Source organism: Phytophthora parasitica (genome assembly GCF_000247585.1).
Source record: "Phytophthora parasitica INRA-310 unplaced genomic scaffold supercont2.196, whole genome shotgun sequence".
In the NCBI taxonomy this organism is placed as follows: Eukaryota; Oomycota; class Peronosporomycetes; order Peronosporales; family Peronosporaceae; genus Phytophthora; species Phytophthora nicotianae.
In genome coordinates this window covers 12413-29583 of record NW_008649182.1, presented here as the reverse complement: position 1 = coordinate 29583, position 17171 = coordinate 12413, and the positions used below count along the sequence as shown (strand labels likewise).

Genomic DNA, 17171 nt, shown 5'->3' with positions numbered 1-17171 from the left:
GCTAGCCACGTGTCTATCCACTTATGCGTGGACATCTTTAATTGGTAGATATTTCTACCAATAGGCATACACAGCAGCGACTGGTCATGAGCATGCTCTTAATAGTGGACCCCGCCACGAAAATCATGGACTCATTTGTCAATTTACCTTGCCGAGAGCACATGGCTCCGGCCCAATTTGATAGTTTTTACCTTTGCTTGATTTTCTCAGCCTACAGAGCGTTTCAGACGATTTCCTTGCGCCTATAGACTAGGCTTAAAACAGACTTTCTGACCTTTCGCATCTTTTCACATCTCCCCTAATCATTCAACAACTACCGTGCTTGTCAGTCAAAAGTTTTGACACGCCGCACAATTTTATGCAGTGTGTACCATTTTCTTGGTACCGGTCGGAGAGGTCCTCCGGTCGGATAAATTTTGGTATGGATTGTATCTGTTTGTACTGATGCAGATCGCGCTGGCGTTCTCCCCTTTTCATCTAGGTCGTGGTCGTCTCGCCTGGCCGGTGTTACCCAACAAGATACCAGCCGAGCCCTGCACAACGGACATCTTTTCTGTGGCTGCACGCTGCCAACGTTGAACTCGAAACTGGCGGCTTTGCAGCAGCTGCCGCAGCAGTCGTGTGGCTGCCGCGTACATGGCCGTGGATCGCTCGTGCGGACACTCCTCTTGCTTCTGTCACGTTTGAGCTGACTGAACACCGAATCTGGTGACCAAGGGCACAATGGACTATATTATTGTTACATGTGGCAAAAACAAAACAACTTGCATCAACCCAGCGGCTAAGCAGAGTGCGACCATCTTTTGAAGTCGCTGGATGCTTTAGCGAAAACCTGGGATTGCTTGTGGTCATTCTTATTTTTGCCTCACTACAGCATCCAGGACACCGTGCACATTAAGACTTACAACTATAAACTGTCGTTTATTTTCTTATACTGCCGAGCGTGGTGATGATGAACAGCCAGCGTCTAGCCGAAGTAGTATGACATTAATTATTATTTTAATAAAGTAAATATAGTTTTCTGGTGCAAGCACGATGTGGTGAAAGTGACATTTGTAAATTTTGACGCCGCCAGCAGAGTAGATATTTCCCAAAATAACTTCGAGTGCGAACACGGTTGTTTTTAATTAAGTGCTATTCATGTATCCGATCAAATCATCATACTTGTCCGATCCGTTAAGAATTAGCCCCTGTGGTAACTTCCGTTCTTCCAGCTCAATGCGGTTGGAATGAGCTTCATTGCAAAGCTATTTATTCGCGCTATCAAGTAGCATTTTTCTTAAATGTGCCTCCCCACCATAAATGTCAATATTCGGTCATTTAAACTATAACTTCAAGGAGGGCCAAGGTTTTATTTCAAATGGAACATTAGAGGATTTGTATGTCAAGCTAATTGGCTGTTTGAAATGACCATAAACCGGATTGGTTCATGCCATATATTGCTGGATTGAACTCTTTTGTTCGCTTATCTGTAGTATTTTCTCATTGGATTCCAATTAGTTCTGATGACTGATCCAACCATATACATCAGAGAAAGGACATTTGCCGATCAGTCATGTGTTTTTCTTTTTTAATGAGAAACCTAACTGTAAAATTCTTTTCAGAATCGGAGAAGTACTAGCTTCAAAGATTTGTTACAGGAGCAAGTAGCATGAAATGTAAACGAGTTTTTTTTTTTTTTACAAACACATGACCTAAATTTGTTTAGTATTGTTTAGGCAACATTCTCGGTATAGGGTTATACTTACCCCATCAGCACAGTAGATTGAAGTAAAACCATTAACCCCTTAGTTCCCGGCATCAAATCTTTTTTCTTATGTTGGAGGTCCTACATAAAAATGTATAAAAATTAGTATACGTCATCCTTAAGTACGAGATGGATAGGGGATGAAGAAAAGGGCGCCTTGTGGAGAAATGCCACAATATCCATCCAACATTACGAGGTGATATGTAGGCGAAATCAGTCTTTGGCATCTCTAATGTCGTCGAATTCAACATAAAGCAAGTCCTGTTTATCGATGAGCCTATTTCTGGGGCATTGCAAGCGTCCAGCAACAATACAATTGACACATTCAGCCAATAAAACGGTTTGTTTCAATTAATTGCATTCTGCATAACTAGCCACTCGATCACGCCAACCGCACTTCCACAACAGCTGATCACAAACCAGCTCCTCATTTGCCTCCCTCTTCAATACCATCGCTTCCAACACTCGGCTGGTCTCCTGACAGCCGCTGGCGGCGTCGGCGCTTCTTACCAGGCTTGATTGGCGCACGGTCCCGCATCTTGTGGTTCCGCACGAGCTCACGGGGAATGTCATTCCCGTTGTTCCATTCGAGATGCCAGACACGGAAGCACGTATCTCTGCCCACGTTGCACAGGTAATTGCTGTAATAGAATATCGTTAGTACGTCTAACACGAATCTGTTTCAAACGAAATGTACGTACCGTTTGTTTCCAGTAGAGCATTCCGGGCAGAAGTACTTTGTGAACTTACGCGGTTCCACTTTGTAATAGGCACACACACACCTTACAGGACCGATGACGCTTCTTCACGCCTTGTTCACCCTCGGCAGCGTCCGGGTTTTCTTCAAGTTGGTGCCCTTCATCCACGGCGACACGACCACCCCCGTTTCCTGCTTGTTGTCAGCTTCATCTGGTACTTGGAGGCACGTTTCTTTTGTCTTTGTGGTGCGGAGGTCTTCGTTTACTTCGGCTCCGCCGTAATAGCGTCCGGTAACTCATGATTGCGTCTGAGCTTCCGTAGGTGTCGCTGGCTGAGTGTTGCAAGAATTTCCTGCTGTGCGTTACTGGCATTCGTGGTCTTGAGGATCCTGCCTGGGGGTGCTTTCCCCGCCGTCGTCACCATCCGAGCTCTGCTTGTCGTCTCTCTTCGCCGTTTTCAAGAATGAGGGAGTTTGTGGCCACCCGTTCGTAGTGATCGCCCTCTGTCCCGATGCACTGATCCCGTGACCCTAAGCCTGTGCATCCGGTCGATTTACCCTCACCGATTCGCCTTGTTTTCACTATGAGGTGTCTTATCAATTTGCCCTTTACAATTTTCTAGTGTAAATATAGCTTATGTTGGACCTTCAACATAAAATAGATGCTGCGAAAAAGGTTAGCTAGGGTTAATGCCCTTATGAATACGGTCCAACATGCGGGAACTAAGAGGTTAACGCCATACTTTCGTTTTACAAATAATACTATTCACATGCGTTTTCTATGCACATAGAACAAATGAGACCGATGAGAGACCGCGGGTTTGCTCTCTCTCTCTCTCTCTCTCTATCTATCTATCTCTATCTCTTTGCTCTTTAATTTAGCGACCCTTCTTAACATCATTAAATTAAAAAAAAAAAAGATGATGCGCTGTTTCTGATATTTTTGATGTTCAATATGATCAGTTAACGGGTTTCACCGAATAGCTCGGTTTTCTGATATTTTGAGCTTCTCACAACTCATCTATTTGAATAATGGGGCTACCAATTCGAAGAGATATTCTAATAATATTTTGCTTCTCAAATTTGGCGATCGGTGCATTCACGTAACATTTGATGGTACGTCCGTGACACCATTTGCGGATCGTTCCAGCATCCAACTCCCATTCAATAGTCGAAAATGTTTCGTTGATCACGCTTGAATAGGAATAAATGACCTAGCGACAAGTGCGATAAGCGAATTTGATGGACTCATTTGGTCGGACTTGCCTCGTATTATACTCGAATATAAGACCGGGTTTCTAACATTTAAAGGGCTTGTATCTCTTTGATCGGGCGCCAAAAACCATACGGGGCATTAATGTGTAGGACTTTAATCGATAAAACCCGTTAGTGGTTCTCACGGAGCACACGTAGAATCATTCCACACAAAATGGCACGACCTCATTGACCAAAATAGCTTTTCTGGTAGAACGAATTTAAGCTCTCCTTTTACGCACCTCGCGACATTTGGTTGTTTCGCGCATCTAGACCTGGGATAAATATACATGATTGGCTAAGTATTTGCAGTGGAATAGAGATGCGGCATTATACGCTTCTGGAACTATGCACATCCAAATATTCATGGACGCTGATTGGCTACTAGCATTCTTCAATGGAGCAATCACCGTAACGTTCTTATTCTAAACTGCTGGTCCTTCGCATGTCTCTAAACTTGTTGGTCTTGGAATTTGGAGAGGGAGAGACGGGGGTATCCCCTTCCAGAGTTAGTATTGGGGGCATGAGAAATGATATATTTCAGATCCTAACGCCTGCAAAAATCACTCCTACATGGTACAACATGTTTCGTTTGTTTTTTTCTAAATGAAAAGCACAATATAATCTGGAGGAAATGTCAATGGAGCGATTCCCGCAGCCTATCTGAGGTGCCTAAACTTTTATTTTGAAGTCCTTTCTAAATCTAGAATTGAGTGTCCACCCGTCGCCAAGACCTGCACTCTGTTCCGCATCCGCCAAGCGCATGAACGACGACGGCGAAGACGGCGTCGTGTTCATTCTCATGCTAGCCCTCGCGCATGAGGGTCAACAAGAGAAGGGTGAGCGACAAAGGGGCCAGCACTACCTTACAAGAGCAGATCTGCATCCCGAACCACGCTACACCCTCTCCTCGATAGATCGCTGAATGCGACGCGCCACGCGAACACTATGCGGGCAACTAGCATCCCCAGTCTGCTTCTTCACGTTCAGCAAGACGCTAAACTTTTACTTCAGAGACGTAAGCTCTCGCTCCGCGTGATCAAACACATTCGCGTAGTCCTCGTAATGGTGCAACACAACCTCCCATTCGTTTGCTCCAGTTGGGAGAACTGCACCGATGATCTCTAACAGCCTTTCCACGTCGTGGCATCCCGAATGCTGCTGTCGTTGATGGAGGCTCGTTGGGCGCGGAATGCGGAATAAACCTGTCGAGGTTAAAGTGCAAGACGGAATGAAGGTCATCTCTTTTGAGAGGTATCGCACCTAAGTGAGAAATTTGATGGCTTTTTGGAGGTTTAGGCTGCCCAGACCCAGACTCAAGATGTGAAAGGGAAGGAGGGACCCCCCCCCCCCCCCCCCTTTCATATTTTGAGTCTGAGTCGCAGCGTCTGTGGTTTGGCGGAACAGAACATCTCTTTTTTGTTGAGGGTAGGGCTAATTTCGGATTTGAACCAGTTTGAAACGGCTGCGGGATCCCGTTATAATGCTTGATTTTAGTATGGAAAATTTCAAGTTGAAGTTGACTGCTCTTGTAGCTCAGTTGGTTAGAGCGGTGGTCTTATGAGCCGCAGGTCGAGGGTTCGAGCCCCTCCTAGAGCAGATTTACAAGACGAGAAAGGGTGCTTCATGAACGGGGTGTCGTTAAACATAACACGTTACCCATGCTCAAAAATTGTTTATTTGCTCATTTGATAACACTTTCAATAAATTTGTCCTGTCGTATGGTAAACCATTTCGTGTAAAAATCATTTATATCCAAATTCAATGCTTTTCGTGAAACAGACATTTTCGGATACTAGACACTTGAATATCGCATTCCAACTGGTATTTTTTTCCAATAGATTTGCATCTAGCCACAAATTTTGGCTCAGCATGTTATTTCTGTGATAAGTACGATCCTATAAAAAAAAAACAGATGGCTACATTTGTGGCCTAAAAATTAAATTTCATAGGATTACGGGTGGCTCCAATATTAAATGGGCCCTGCCTTTATATAAATCAAGTGGTATTGAAGTGCAGCCGCCTCAGGTATAATAGACGCCTCCTCATTTTCCAATTTGCAATCAATTAGCCAAGGGGATGGCGGACCGAAGCACTGTGAACGTCACATTCCAACCCCTGTAGTGCACTGTGGCGTTTGAGAGGGCGCGTGGTGTGGTATTAGTGGGCACCTGGCATAAACGACTTCCGTGGTTGTTAACCGCAATGAAGTAGCTGCCTAATCCTGTCTAGCTACACGGAGTCTGATTACATCCATTTTGACGGCAAGTTGGAAAGTCAAGCGTAGAGTAAGAGCCAAAATGCAATGTTTTTTTGACTTGGAAAGCTAGAAGCAAGCAAACCTGGGCTGAAAATAGCCGTCCTACAAAGCATATGAGAATTGGTCGTCCGAATCGTACTGGGTCTCACGCTGAGACGCCGATAAACGAGGGTTGTACGGCGCTGGGCGGGATCCTAGTTGCTGGCGCATACGATAATGTCCCTGGGCTCTTGCTCGCTGAGTTCTGACACGCTCGCCCATAAACTGATACCTTGAGGGAACCATTTCGTAATGGTCGCGAGCCCGCAGTGGCATTAAGACAACATGGAAGTTAGTTAAGGCGGCGCAAAGTCTAGCAACACTGTCAAATCGGTTCTCATTCTACTTGAAGGTCGCGTAGGTTGCTTTCCAGAGCATGCACATCCGTCCAAAGAAATTTTTAACGAGAACACGATCCGCCGAAACAGCCCTATTGCGGGCAATGTCATCTCGGTCGAGGGTTCCACCGCAAGGCTGCTTCTTGGGTTGAATTGTGCGAAGCACTTGTCCAGCCCCTTGATACCCTTTGTCGACCAATATGGCCCACATGTTGGGAAACTGTGTCGGCTCCGCTCCTATTTCAGGGGACGACCCGTCCTCCTTGCGTAGCATCTGGCGGTGCATCGAGAGTCGGTCGAGCATCATCGTGAGGTCCGACGTTGATCCGGACGCGTGGGCAGAGACGTCAACAGCAACACCAGGTGGAGCGACGAGCATTCAATCTTGAAGCCGTACAACTGGCGTTTGGCCGAGAAATAGACCTTTCTGTTCTGTAAAGCGGCCGCATGGTCGATAGACTGGCTGGAATTTGACGTCCGTAGGGTAGAGAGCATGCGGGTAGTTTGTGAAGGTGTTTCCAGCTTCCATCTGCTCCGACATCTTGACACGCTTGACCAGCTGGGTATACAACACAGGCTCGACCGTCTGGATCACGCGATACATCATGTTCTCCAGCGTTGACACGCCCATGTTAAAATCAATCGCATGCTTCTGCCATGTGTCGAAGTGTTTCAACACGGTCAGCGTAATGAACAAAGCGTCCTTCCCCGAAACCGAAGGTTTACCCCCGCGACCTTGCGTCCACACAATCATTACACTACGCTCAACAAGAGCCCAGAGCGCATCCAGCTCGGGGGCAGAGAAATTTGTCATGCCCTTGAGGGTGTTGTCACCACCCGAGCTAGTATACTCGGCGAGGATAGAAGAGCCAGCATCAGCCGCCTCATCCTCGACATGGCAAGCAACATCACCGTGGCTAGCGACAAGGTTGGAGGACTCGTCCTCCCACTGACGATTAAGGCGCTCTGAGGCTTGGGTGGCGGTGCTTGGCATCTTGCTTTTCTCGGATTGAGTAGTGATCGAGACTAAGTGGTTCTTGTCATTCAGGACACTCTCAAGTCAGTGGCTAAGATTTCGAGAATTTCACATATTTTAAAGGTAATACGACCTCTTACTAGTTGCAAATAGATTTTTTTCGCTCTGCTACAATCTTCTTATATATATCGGATTATTAATGATGCAAGCTGGTTGCATTGAAAGTGATAGAGTTAGATTTGAAAAAAAATCGCAGCTTAGAATTATTATTGCTTTTTAAATCAGAAACTGTGTTGTTTTCGCCATATAGCGTTGAATCGTAAAAAAAAAACTGATCCAAGGTACATATCCATAATATACGAATAAATTATTTTTTAGCCTGTGGTCTATTGTTTGAATAGTTAGGTCTTCAGACTACCATACAAACCACAATAGTCGAGAGTTTAAGAGACGCTTCGTATTTGTATTCGGTACTACATTTGGTATTTTGAACACAGTAAATATCCTGTTACGTTCAAATGCATTCCTGGTGACCAACAGCGTTGCGTACAGCTTTCTTGGACGATCGGTTTTTTAGGTGACTAAAATGTTAGAAGCGCTTGTTTCGGCGAGTGTTATACAGAGGAGTTGCAACAAGAGGGTTCCAGTTGCTGGAAACTACTGCTTGCGCGATGATTGATAGTACGCTCACCGAGGTCGGGGGGGGGGGGTTGATGCTGGCGTCAAACGGTCAGATAGCGAGCGGCAACCTTCTCGGCATGCCGCTGATTATCTGGTAGCCCATGCACGCCGACACCGCATCCCTCAACACCAACACGCCATCACAGACCTTGCCAATGAGGAAGGTAATGACAGACAGATGCCAAAATTTGAACATAAAATGGCTAGCTCAAGATGCTGCGAATAGACGAGGGGAAACGGAGCTGAGAAGAGAAGAAATAGCCCTTCGAGCGCGGTAGCCCTCGAGCACATGAAATCTAGCTACGCAAAATCGACATCGGGCGGGATGCCTTAAGCAAAAAGATGAACTAATGAACCAAAAAGCTTACTTCACTTAAAACAATGGTATTTGTTGTGACCACTCTACTCAGTCTGCAGGTTATCCATTGGGCGACAGTTTTGAATCTTCCTGACGTCGATGATACTCCATCCTCGAGGACGAGGGACTGAAAGCCTTCAGAAGGCCTGTGCGTACTTCTCCAAACACTCGGGGCTCAACCTTTTCGTGGCAAAATTGCGCAAATATCGCCCTTTTAGAGGCTCGAAAGAAGTGTAAGAGTTGGCCTCTAAAGGACGGGAACCTCGCCCTTCTACAGAAGTTCAAGTGTTTCTGCACCTTCTTGTGTTACTTGCAAGCGCCTTAGCATTTTCGTGCACCCCTTAAGTAAACTATAGTGTACAAAGGTATGCGATTTTCTTCTAAAGGGCGGTTTTATCGCCGTTTTACAAAAGCACGTTACATTTGCCCATCTCTTGTAACAAAATCATGGAATATGCTTTGATGTTGCAATCGGGTACCAATATTTGAGTTCATTAAAGTCGCTGGAACCCGTCTGTTGTAACGCATTTGTAGATCGCCCAGCTTTCTGGGGTAGGTCATTCGGTCCAATGCATCTTCCACAGCAGTAAAATGATCTCCATCAGCTGGTGCTACCAAAACAGCAGGCATTTCAAACAGAACCACCAGTCACTTCATTCTATAACTAGCTCAGCGCCGCCGCTACGAGGTGGAGGTGAATGAATATTCTTAGTAGCCAATGCATCTGTACAGCTCGCCGCGGGCTCGCTGCACTACTCGCATGGTTCGATGATAGTTTGAGCCGAGGTGGGCCCTGCGGACCCGCAAGGTTGCACCAGGTGCCGATTTTGGCCGCCTCGCTTTGCTCTGCAACGAAAAACAATTTCTAGCCAATCTGGACCGCTTTCACTCCGCTGGTAGCCAATGATATTTTGGTAGAATTTCGTAGCGGACGGGCAGACACCGTGCCGGTGATGATTAGGATGGTCGAAGCAAAAACGTGTTCTGCATGTCACAATCCGTCATAGAGTTCAGATCAAACGATAAGCCGGGCAGCAACGGTAAATCTGTGTGAAAGAAGAAACCCCCTTGTAGACCAATTTCCCATGCAGCATCCGTTCCCCATTCGTAGCACAGTCGAAGAAACTACAGTGCGTCTTCGTTCGGGATAGCACGTTCAATACCGCGCGTCTGGTGTGCAACAGACATAACCACGCTAGCGAATACACTATCAATAAGCTCTTCATAGAGTACGCACCTTGTAAATTTTTTAGGAGAGAAATATCGTCTGCTGTGATGTCCTCGACAACAGCATTCCTCATCACAGCAACGTTTTGGAGTGCGGTCTGGAGCCGAACTTTGAGCTCTGTGTCTTACATAAACTCTTCAAAATGATATTCACATCTCAAAATCGAAAAATATCGGCTTACTACACTGCGGATTACAAATATAAGGCTAAGAAGGCTGAGCGACGCTGCAGAATACTTCTGCTGCTGTTTCTAGCATCAAAGAAAGGAAATATTTTACTGCGGCTAACCTACACCATCCATTCAAGTCGGCGTGGCGGGGCTGTAGAATTGAGAGCTCTCCGGCAGCTTCGTAGCACCAGTCTCGCTGCACCCCGCCGCGTTTGTGATCTTGCTGGCAAAGATGCAGCCATTTGCTCCCCTGCAAAGGAGATGGAGGTGGCAGCTGCAGTACACGCTGGGATTGGAAGTAGTGGGATTTTAAGCTCTTAGTGCCAAGACTATTTCTTGAGTGTTCGGTTTCACACTATGTAATTTCTTAAAATACTACTAATAACGAGTTGCTGCTCACTACTAAACTAAATATGCTACTAATTAACCTACTAAAAGTGTCTCCATGATGGCTAAAACTCTTTGAAGACTTTACCGGCTGAAGCAGAGTCCAAAATCACAATTGTCTCTATACGTAGTGCGTGCTAATACCGCCCAAGTATCCGAACCTCTACCTTGGTGAACACCGTTTTAGGGTACAATAGAGTACTTAAGCAAGAGGACAAAAACGATATTCGCAACGAAAAAAAAGGCGTCGCAGAGATTCGTCCCGACTGTGTAAAAAGACCTTAAGCAGTGCACAGCGAAAACGAATTCCAGAACAGAGCAGCATTCCTACTACACATGTTTTTCCCTCTTGCCAATGGCCAGCATCGAGAGCGACGACTCGCTAAGTGGTCTAATTGATGACGACTTCCGTGCAGGTGGAGACACAGAAGACGCATCGCTGCACATGTCTGGAGAGGAGCCTCTCTTGCTGGCTCAGTCAACTTTTAGCCCATGTTTTCTCTTGTGCCCGTTGTAAACACTTCGCTGCGCATCAGCCCCAGTTGATCTGCAGGTACCCCTCACTGTTCCGTCGACAAAGCCCCACACAAAGTCGAGCTCAGCTCCAAGCTCGTGCACTGCTCTGCTATACTCCGCTAACCTTGAGCTAATCAAATCCAGATTCCCCTCTAAGAGCCTCCCGCTCCTTGAGCTGATGTGCTCGAGGACATGGTAAAATATGCTACTCAGCGCGCTCGGCCATAGATAGCGGAGATGGACAGCCTTCGACTTGGATACGCCAAGCGATGGAGTGTGATACGCAGCCCTTCCAGACCGCTGCATTTCGCGCGTGAATGCCCCCCGGTACGAATCACATCTGGTAGCTGGAAAGCCTTCTGAAGACGTCTTAGTTGTGCGTGCGTGAAGTGGTAGAAGAAGAGGCACGTGTCTCTGTTACCTCCTCGATATCAAAGCGGACCCCAGGAATAGAATAGCGAGGGCTTGCGTCGCTTAGCACTGCTAGCGCGAGCCGATGGAGACGGTGTGCGGCCTCCCAGTCGCCTTGGAGTATTCTTGTGCAGCCAGATGAAGCAGCAGGGTCACTTGACGCCGAGGTGACGCTGCCTGAGCCTCGTCTCCTTGAGATTTCATGCCAGAGGGGGAAATTCGCCTTCTGATTCCGTTTCGTTTTGTGTTTGGCAACGAGGAACGAAACGAAACCGGTGCCGCTGCCTCAGAAATTATCAGATTTTCTCAGGAATTCGTTTCGTTTTCAAACTGCTTAAGTGCTCTAATAACTAACGATAACTGGTGCATGTCCTACTTGTGACAACGGAAAGCCCCCCCCCCGCAATACGTAAGAAAATGTGGTACCTTGTTTAATACTACACCGTATTACGCAGGTCCGTGCAACCTCGTTCAAAAAAAGTACTTGTTAAGAAATTTGTAAAACTCAATAGTCTGTAAAATCTCTGAGCCCATGTCCAACCTTCACTACCAGAACGCGCGCAACCTAATAGTGCGGTCTCTGTCGCATTCAAATAGCGAGAAAGCAAAACCTATTGATGAGGCAAATGCACAAGGCATATCAGCAAAGCTAGCTAGAACGTACAGCATTCACTGGACGACGTTATATAGCTGGGTTAAATCTCAAATTGAGATCAAGGCCACACGCTCCACAAAAGCTTTTGCTGTTGATACGCGACGTGGTCCGTCTTGTAAAAATCCAGAGCTCGAGAAAAGGTGTGTAAATTTAATTGTATTTATAATGTTAGCATTCTAAGAGCATCCAACGGTGCACGGTAAACGGTAACAGTACAAGAGAAAACGTATCTTTTTGCCGGAGAGGGGGAATTTATCTCCCACCGGTGCACTGTAACACTAAACAGGCAATCTAACACGGTAAAATCTATCGATCGATTGCGACGTTTGGTGTAGTTCCGACAAAACCCCGGGATATCTGCCAAGGTATCATTGGTCAATAATTGGTTGGATTAACGCAGTTTAGCAAATAGGACAATACACGGTAATCACCCACTAAAGCGCCTGCAAGAAGGGCATCGTATCGGCGCGCTACTAGCGGCCTCGAAGTCGCACCAGCGCTAAATCTTCTCTAAGCGATTTGGTGAGTCTATCACACATGTCCTCATCTCAAAAGAGAACTCCACCAATCCCGCTACTCGCGTCCATACGTAGTTCAAATGGCTTCGGAGGCCGGGAACAAGAATGACTGGTGTCGAACTATTTTTGTTGTTGTTAATATAACGGTAGAAAATGAGATAGTAACTCGCCACTCCGGTGGGTAGCAGAGGAGCTGCCGCGGTATGTCGTTTCATCATTAATGCGGCAACGACGGGATCCAAGATGGCTTGTAAATGCTTCAATTTATCTTGTTAATGTCAAGAAGACACTGCTTCCTTTAAATTAGCCACCTCCTGAAGTGGCTAGGTGGGAGGACGGAGGAGGGGGGGGGGGGGGGGGGAAGGAGGGAACTAATCATAATCATAATACCAGACTATAAATGAGGTGGCAGACCAAAAAGTAAGACATTAGCAGAAAACCGTCGGAAAATAAGCATCACCAATCTCACAATGAGCCGCTTTTGGAGCAATGTTGGGCTCCCTACTAGGTCAGGTGGCAACTGCACTCCTCAAATATTTTTAACGCTTTCGTGGTCGATGGGGGCATTTTGCCCTCTTTGGAGGGTGTATCCTCGAGTACCACTCGTGTCAAACAGGAATGGGGGCAAAATGACCCCTTTCATTACTTTTTTTGTGTGTGGACGAAGCGGAATCGCCCTTTCTACTGGAACTACGTGGATTTATAGAAGATTTGCTGTAGTACCGTAGTTTATGAAAGGGGGCAAAATGCCCCCTTTGGTGGGCCTAATGACTTGACTTTCTATACTATAATATAGCCAGGTCAAAAGTGCCCGTTCACGAAAGGGTTAACCCTTTCGTGGTCAAGAGCATTTGACGGGTGTATCCTCGTGTCACCCATGAGCCCCTTCGAATAAAATTATGTGTGGACAAGACGGATTTCGCCCTGTCAACTAGCACTAGTGATGTACTCTGAACGGTCCGTCTACGACAAGTAAACGCTCACCAGCGGCAAAGGACACGTGTATCCCTACCCGAACCCCCGTGAATCCTTCTTTCGTGATTATACTTGGCAAGTATGCCATATTTTGTGTTACGCACTCGTGTCGAGTAGCGGTGACGTACCTGGCAACTTGAACTCCAAGGCAGCCTGCAGCACCAACAGACTGGCAAGACGGCGTGCTGCACTCGGATCAGACCATCAGGATGCATCACCCACCGGCACCGACTTACCGCCTCAGCAGTAGGACAACGTGCAGCAGTGCGACGAGAGCAGCAGTCCGACACCTATGATCATCAGTATTACTTCTACTTATCGCGCTGCTCTGGTAATCTTCGTATTCATCAACCAGATTCGTAAGCGTGCTGCGGAACTCAAGATAGGGCAGCGCGATGCCTTCTTGGTCACGCTGATGCAGAACCACTGCGCTCTCTGAGTTACTCTTAACGGAGGATATATAGAAACACACTACATACGAATGTTTCAGAGCCCATCTGGACGCTTGCGCACGGCCTTATTTGGCCCAGCATGACCTTGTCGGGATAAACGAATGATTCAGGAGCGCGATCACAACGCACAGCGGCGCTAATGATGCTCTTCTCGACTTTGAAGCGCTTTGACCCCTGGATAAGCAACCACCAATCCGGATTGCCCTGACGAGATGCACCACACGAAGAGACTGATGACTTGCCACGCCTGGTTTCAGAGGCTGAGAGTTTGGCTTGGAAACGGTGGTCATACGTGTCGAGAATGGCGAGTGTCTGATGTTAAATATACTGAAAAATATGCACTGGTGACCTGTCGGAGTGCACTCCTTAAGGGTTAAATGTACCGTAATCCTCATGTAGTTTCTATACAAACAGGGATGCCAGATTGGTACTCCATCTTTGCCGTCCTGCTACCCTGATAGCTGAGCAGCGCAACTATCCCATACAAATCACCCAGCACCGCATCATATATGCACATCATTTACATACTGAAAGCAAATAGTTAATAGTGTGATAACCTGTTGCCCATTCTCAATTAAAAAAAACCGATGTATTGAAAGTCTCTCATTTTTGCACCGATTGTGCTCAAACTTGATTGGCTGGTTCCGCGCGAAAACACTTTAGCTGACAAACTCATTATTGGTCATGTTAACCCTTTCGCAAGCCTCTTGCCTAAATTATACTAAACAAGACTAGGTCATTTGCTTCTAAAAGAAAGCATTTTTTTCACGGTACTCCTCTCGGATTATCAATCTCTTGTAACAAATCATTGAAGATACTATAGTAATGCAATCAGTTACCGGAATAACAATTGATTAAGGTAAACGTAACTGATTACGAATCGTACTGTACATGTTTTGGTGCACTAGATCAGTTGGATTGTTTTTGTAACTAAAAGGGCGAATGGGGAAGTTATAGGGTTTGGCAACCTTTTGGTCAGGTCTGACATGAAAAATGAGAAGGAATGAAAAAATGCTCCAGGAGGGGCTCGAACCCTCGACCTGCGGCTCATAAGACCACCGCTCTAACCAACTGAGCTACAAGAGCAGCATTGAAGACATTATCACGTTTTTATAATTATATCGAAATTTAAAAACGCACTTAAGGTATGATATGATTGGCGAAAAATCAACGTGTTTTGAAGATTTAATTTGATTGGCTGCAACGAAAGACCAACATTATCACAAAAATGCATGCAAACGGTGGCAGTGATGTTCTGTGTGGCACCTGTGCAACGAAATGTCACGCTAGCTGCTGCCACAGTGACATGGATGGTGTCTAACAACATGTAGTTACTGCCGGCTGCTCGCTGCCAGTACCGTCAAACAACATTGTATGAAGGCTTGGCGAACTGTATATTGAAACTACATAGAAGGACTCTTGCCTCCAGTACCATTCAAATAACAACCTATAAAATACACTAAAAACTTTTGTACACGGTGGCGCTCACAGTTAGAATGTGAAGGTTTGATTTGATGGCTACTCAACGATTCAAACAATCGTGATATCCCTATTGTGCTTAAGTGGACTTTACTTAGCCCAAGTCTGTTGACGATTTGCGCGATTGTCTGCACACGTGTGAGGAAATTTTGAGAAGAAAACACAATACTTCACATTTCGCTGCCGCCAGTGGTGTCAGTCGCTTGTTATCCAAATACAGTGTTTAGCTAACACTTCGATGCCAGCCCACCCGCATGCTGGTCGGTTATGTTTGAGAGATTAATAATATGGACTTCTCTCGACCTAGCCCTGTAAATTTGCAGCGTTCCATAAGCGTGTTCTAAGTGTGAGTGATGAATGAATAAGTGAGGGAGGGAGGGAGTGCTTGAGTATGTGAGTGAGTGAGTGAGTGAGTGAGTGAGTGAGTGAGTGAGAGAGTGAGTGAGTTGGTGGTAAGTGTCAGGTCAGGCCTCCTGATTTCAGAGTATATTCCCACATTACCTATATTGTAATTTTCACATCGCACGTACGGAAACACCTTGAACTCAAAATAATTGTGGCTGTCGTTACGCTTCAGCTGGTCATTTCCTCCATTTGGTGAGCCTGACCTAAATGGAAGCCGGGAACCGTCAAAACTCGTCGCTGAATTAATAGCCACCCCGTAAGAAGTCGAAGAAAGCTCTCATGCCCTCAAAGCCATGCACGTGATGCGCTACGGCCCCCAACCAACCTCGTCAGATGCAAACGGAGCAGTAACGTCAATGAAGTATCACTGTTGCGATGTTATAGGCGTGAAGAGCGAGAGTCTTCGTCGGCAAACGACAAACACAGAAGAGATCAGAGAACATAAAATACTTCAAATCATTTAGGACAACATGATATGAGCAATTTCTAGGTCTTGAACATCCTTAAAGTGGAAACCTACGATATTTTGCGAACCGATGAAGACAAGGCAGCAGTTTTGGGGTCTTTAGCTGCTGCTATACATTTGGCAAACTCGCTCTATCTACACTTCGACAGTTCTTCTGACATGATTGTTGTTCATGTTACACCTTCCCTTGCGGATCTCATTATCAACGAACTTCTGTTTCCTCTTGACGATATTGATGGTGTTACACGTGAAAGAGCATTGCGATTATTTGTACCTTCAGTCGGCAACGAGAGTGTGACGTTTGAGTACAAGATCGCTATAACAAAACTAGCGATTCTGGCTGTTGCTGTATTGTGGGGGGGGGGTCTTTACATGGTTGCTGTTTTTGGTCAGCACATTCGAGATGAAACAAGTCTATCTGTCTACACAGGATGCACAGACCCATTGGCGTCAGATTATGCAATGGTGGTTTGTGCGGCTTCACTACAGTTTTAAAGTGAAGTGTTGCAACTTGTGACAGATTATGTATTGCTCTGGACACGTCAACGATACACAGAAAATCTAACCTTGATATACGATCTTGATTTGTCATTAAGGCTTGCTACACAGTTTTCATACATATATCATGGCTGTTACTTTCTACAAGGAATATACTCGTGAGCAAATGTATAAAACGATATCTACATTTTCCGATGCGCTAGTACCTCGTTGGAGTGTCAACAGACGGGGAAGGAGCAATGACAGGTTGAACACAAGGCGTAGTGGCACGTATCGAACAGACCGTCCCTGTCAGAAAGTCATTCATGTATGGTGCGGACTACATCAACTAGATCTGGTGATGCAGCGCGTGCACAAGGCCTCGCTTAATGGGGGATTTCTGTCAACGCTTACCTCCATGATTGGGCATTTAAGGTGTCAATCAGCACTGATTAACCCTTTCGTGAACGGGCACTTTTGACCTGTCTATATTATACTAAAGAAGGCCAAGTCATTAGTCCGTCAAAAGGGGCATGTTACCACCTTTCATATACTACGGTACTACAGCAAATCTTTCGCAAATCCTTGTAGTTCAAGTAGGATGGGCGATTCTGCCTTGTCCACACACAAAATCTAATGGGTGACACGAGTGGAATCGAGGATACACCCTCTAAAGGGGGGGG

The 17171-nt window shown here is 46.0% G+C and overlaps 3 protein-coding genes and 2 non-coding genes across 5 annotated transcripts; 1 reads left to right on the top strand and 4 right to left on the bottom strand.

The window, feature by feature from the left end:
* Window positions 1-2197: 2197 nt before the first annotated feature.
* Window positions 2198-2609, bottom strand: PPTG_19824 (hypothetical protein; the record flags this gene model as incomplete). The annotated part of the gene is made up of 2 exons (XM_008918388.1): window positions 2198-2388; window positions 2557-2609. Coding segments are annotated over 2 exons (243 nt in total), but the record flags the coding sequence as incomplete, so codon positions are not given.
* A 2614-nt stretch (window positions 2610-5223) lies between these two features.
* On the top strand, window positions 5224-5297 carry PPTG_20603. The gene has a single exon. It is a non-coding gene; the product is annotated as a tRNA-Ile (tRNA).
* Window positions 5298-6339: 1042 nt separating this feature from the next.
* PPTG_24740 (hypothetical protein) lies at window positions 6340-6642 on the bottom strand (the record flags this gene model as incomplete). Its single annotated transcript, XM_008918387.1, has 1 exon — window positions 6340-6642. One exon carries the CDS (start codon window positions 6640-6642, stop codon window positions 6340-6342), a length of 303 nt encoding a protein of 100 aa, XP_008916635.1.
* A 4378-nt stretch (window positions 6643-11020) lies between these two features.
* PPTG_24739 (hypothetical protein) lies at window positions 11021-11730 on the bottom strand (the record flags this gene model as incomplete). Its single annotated transcript, XM_008918386.1, has 2 exons — window positions 11021-11342; window positions 11726-11730. The coding sequence occupies 2 exons, from the start codon at window positions 11728-11730 to the stop codon at window positions 11021-11023; spliced, it is 327 nt and encodes a 108-aa protein (XP_008916634.1).
* A 2943-nt stretch (window positions 11731-14673) lies between these two features.
* PPTG_20602 lies at window positions 14674-14747 on the bottom strand. The gene has a single exon. It is a non-coding gene; the product is annotated as a tRNA-Ile (tRNA).
* Between the last annotated feature and the right edge of the window lie 2424 nt (window positions 14748-17171).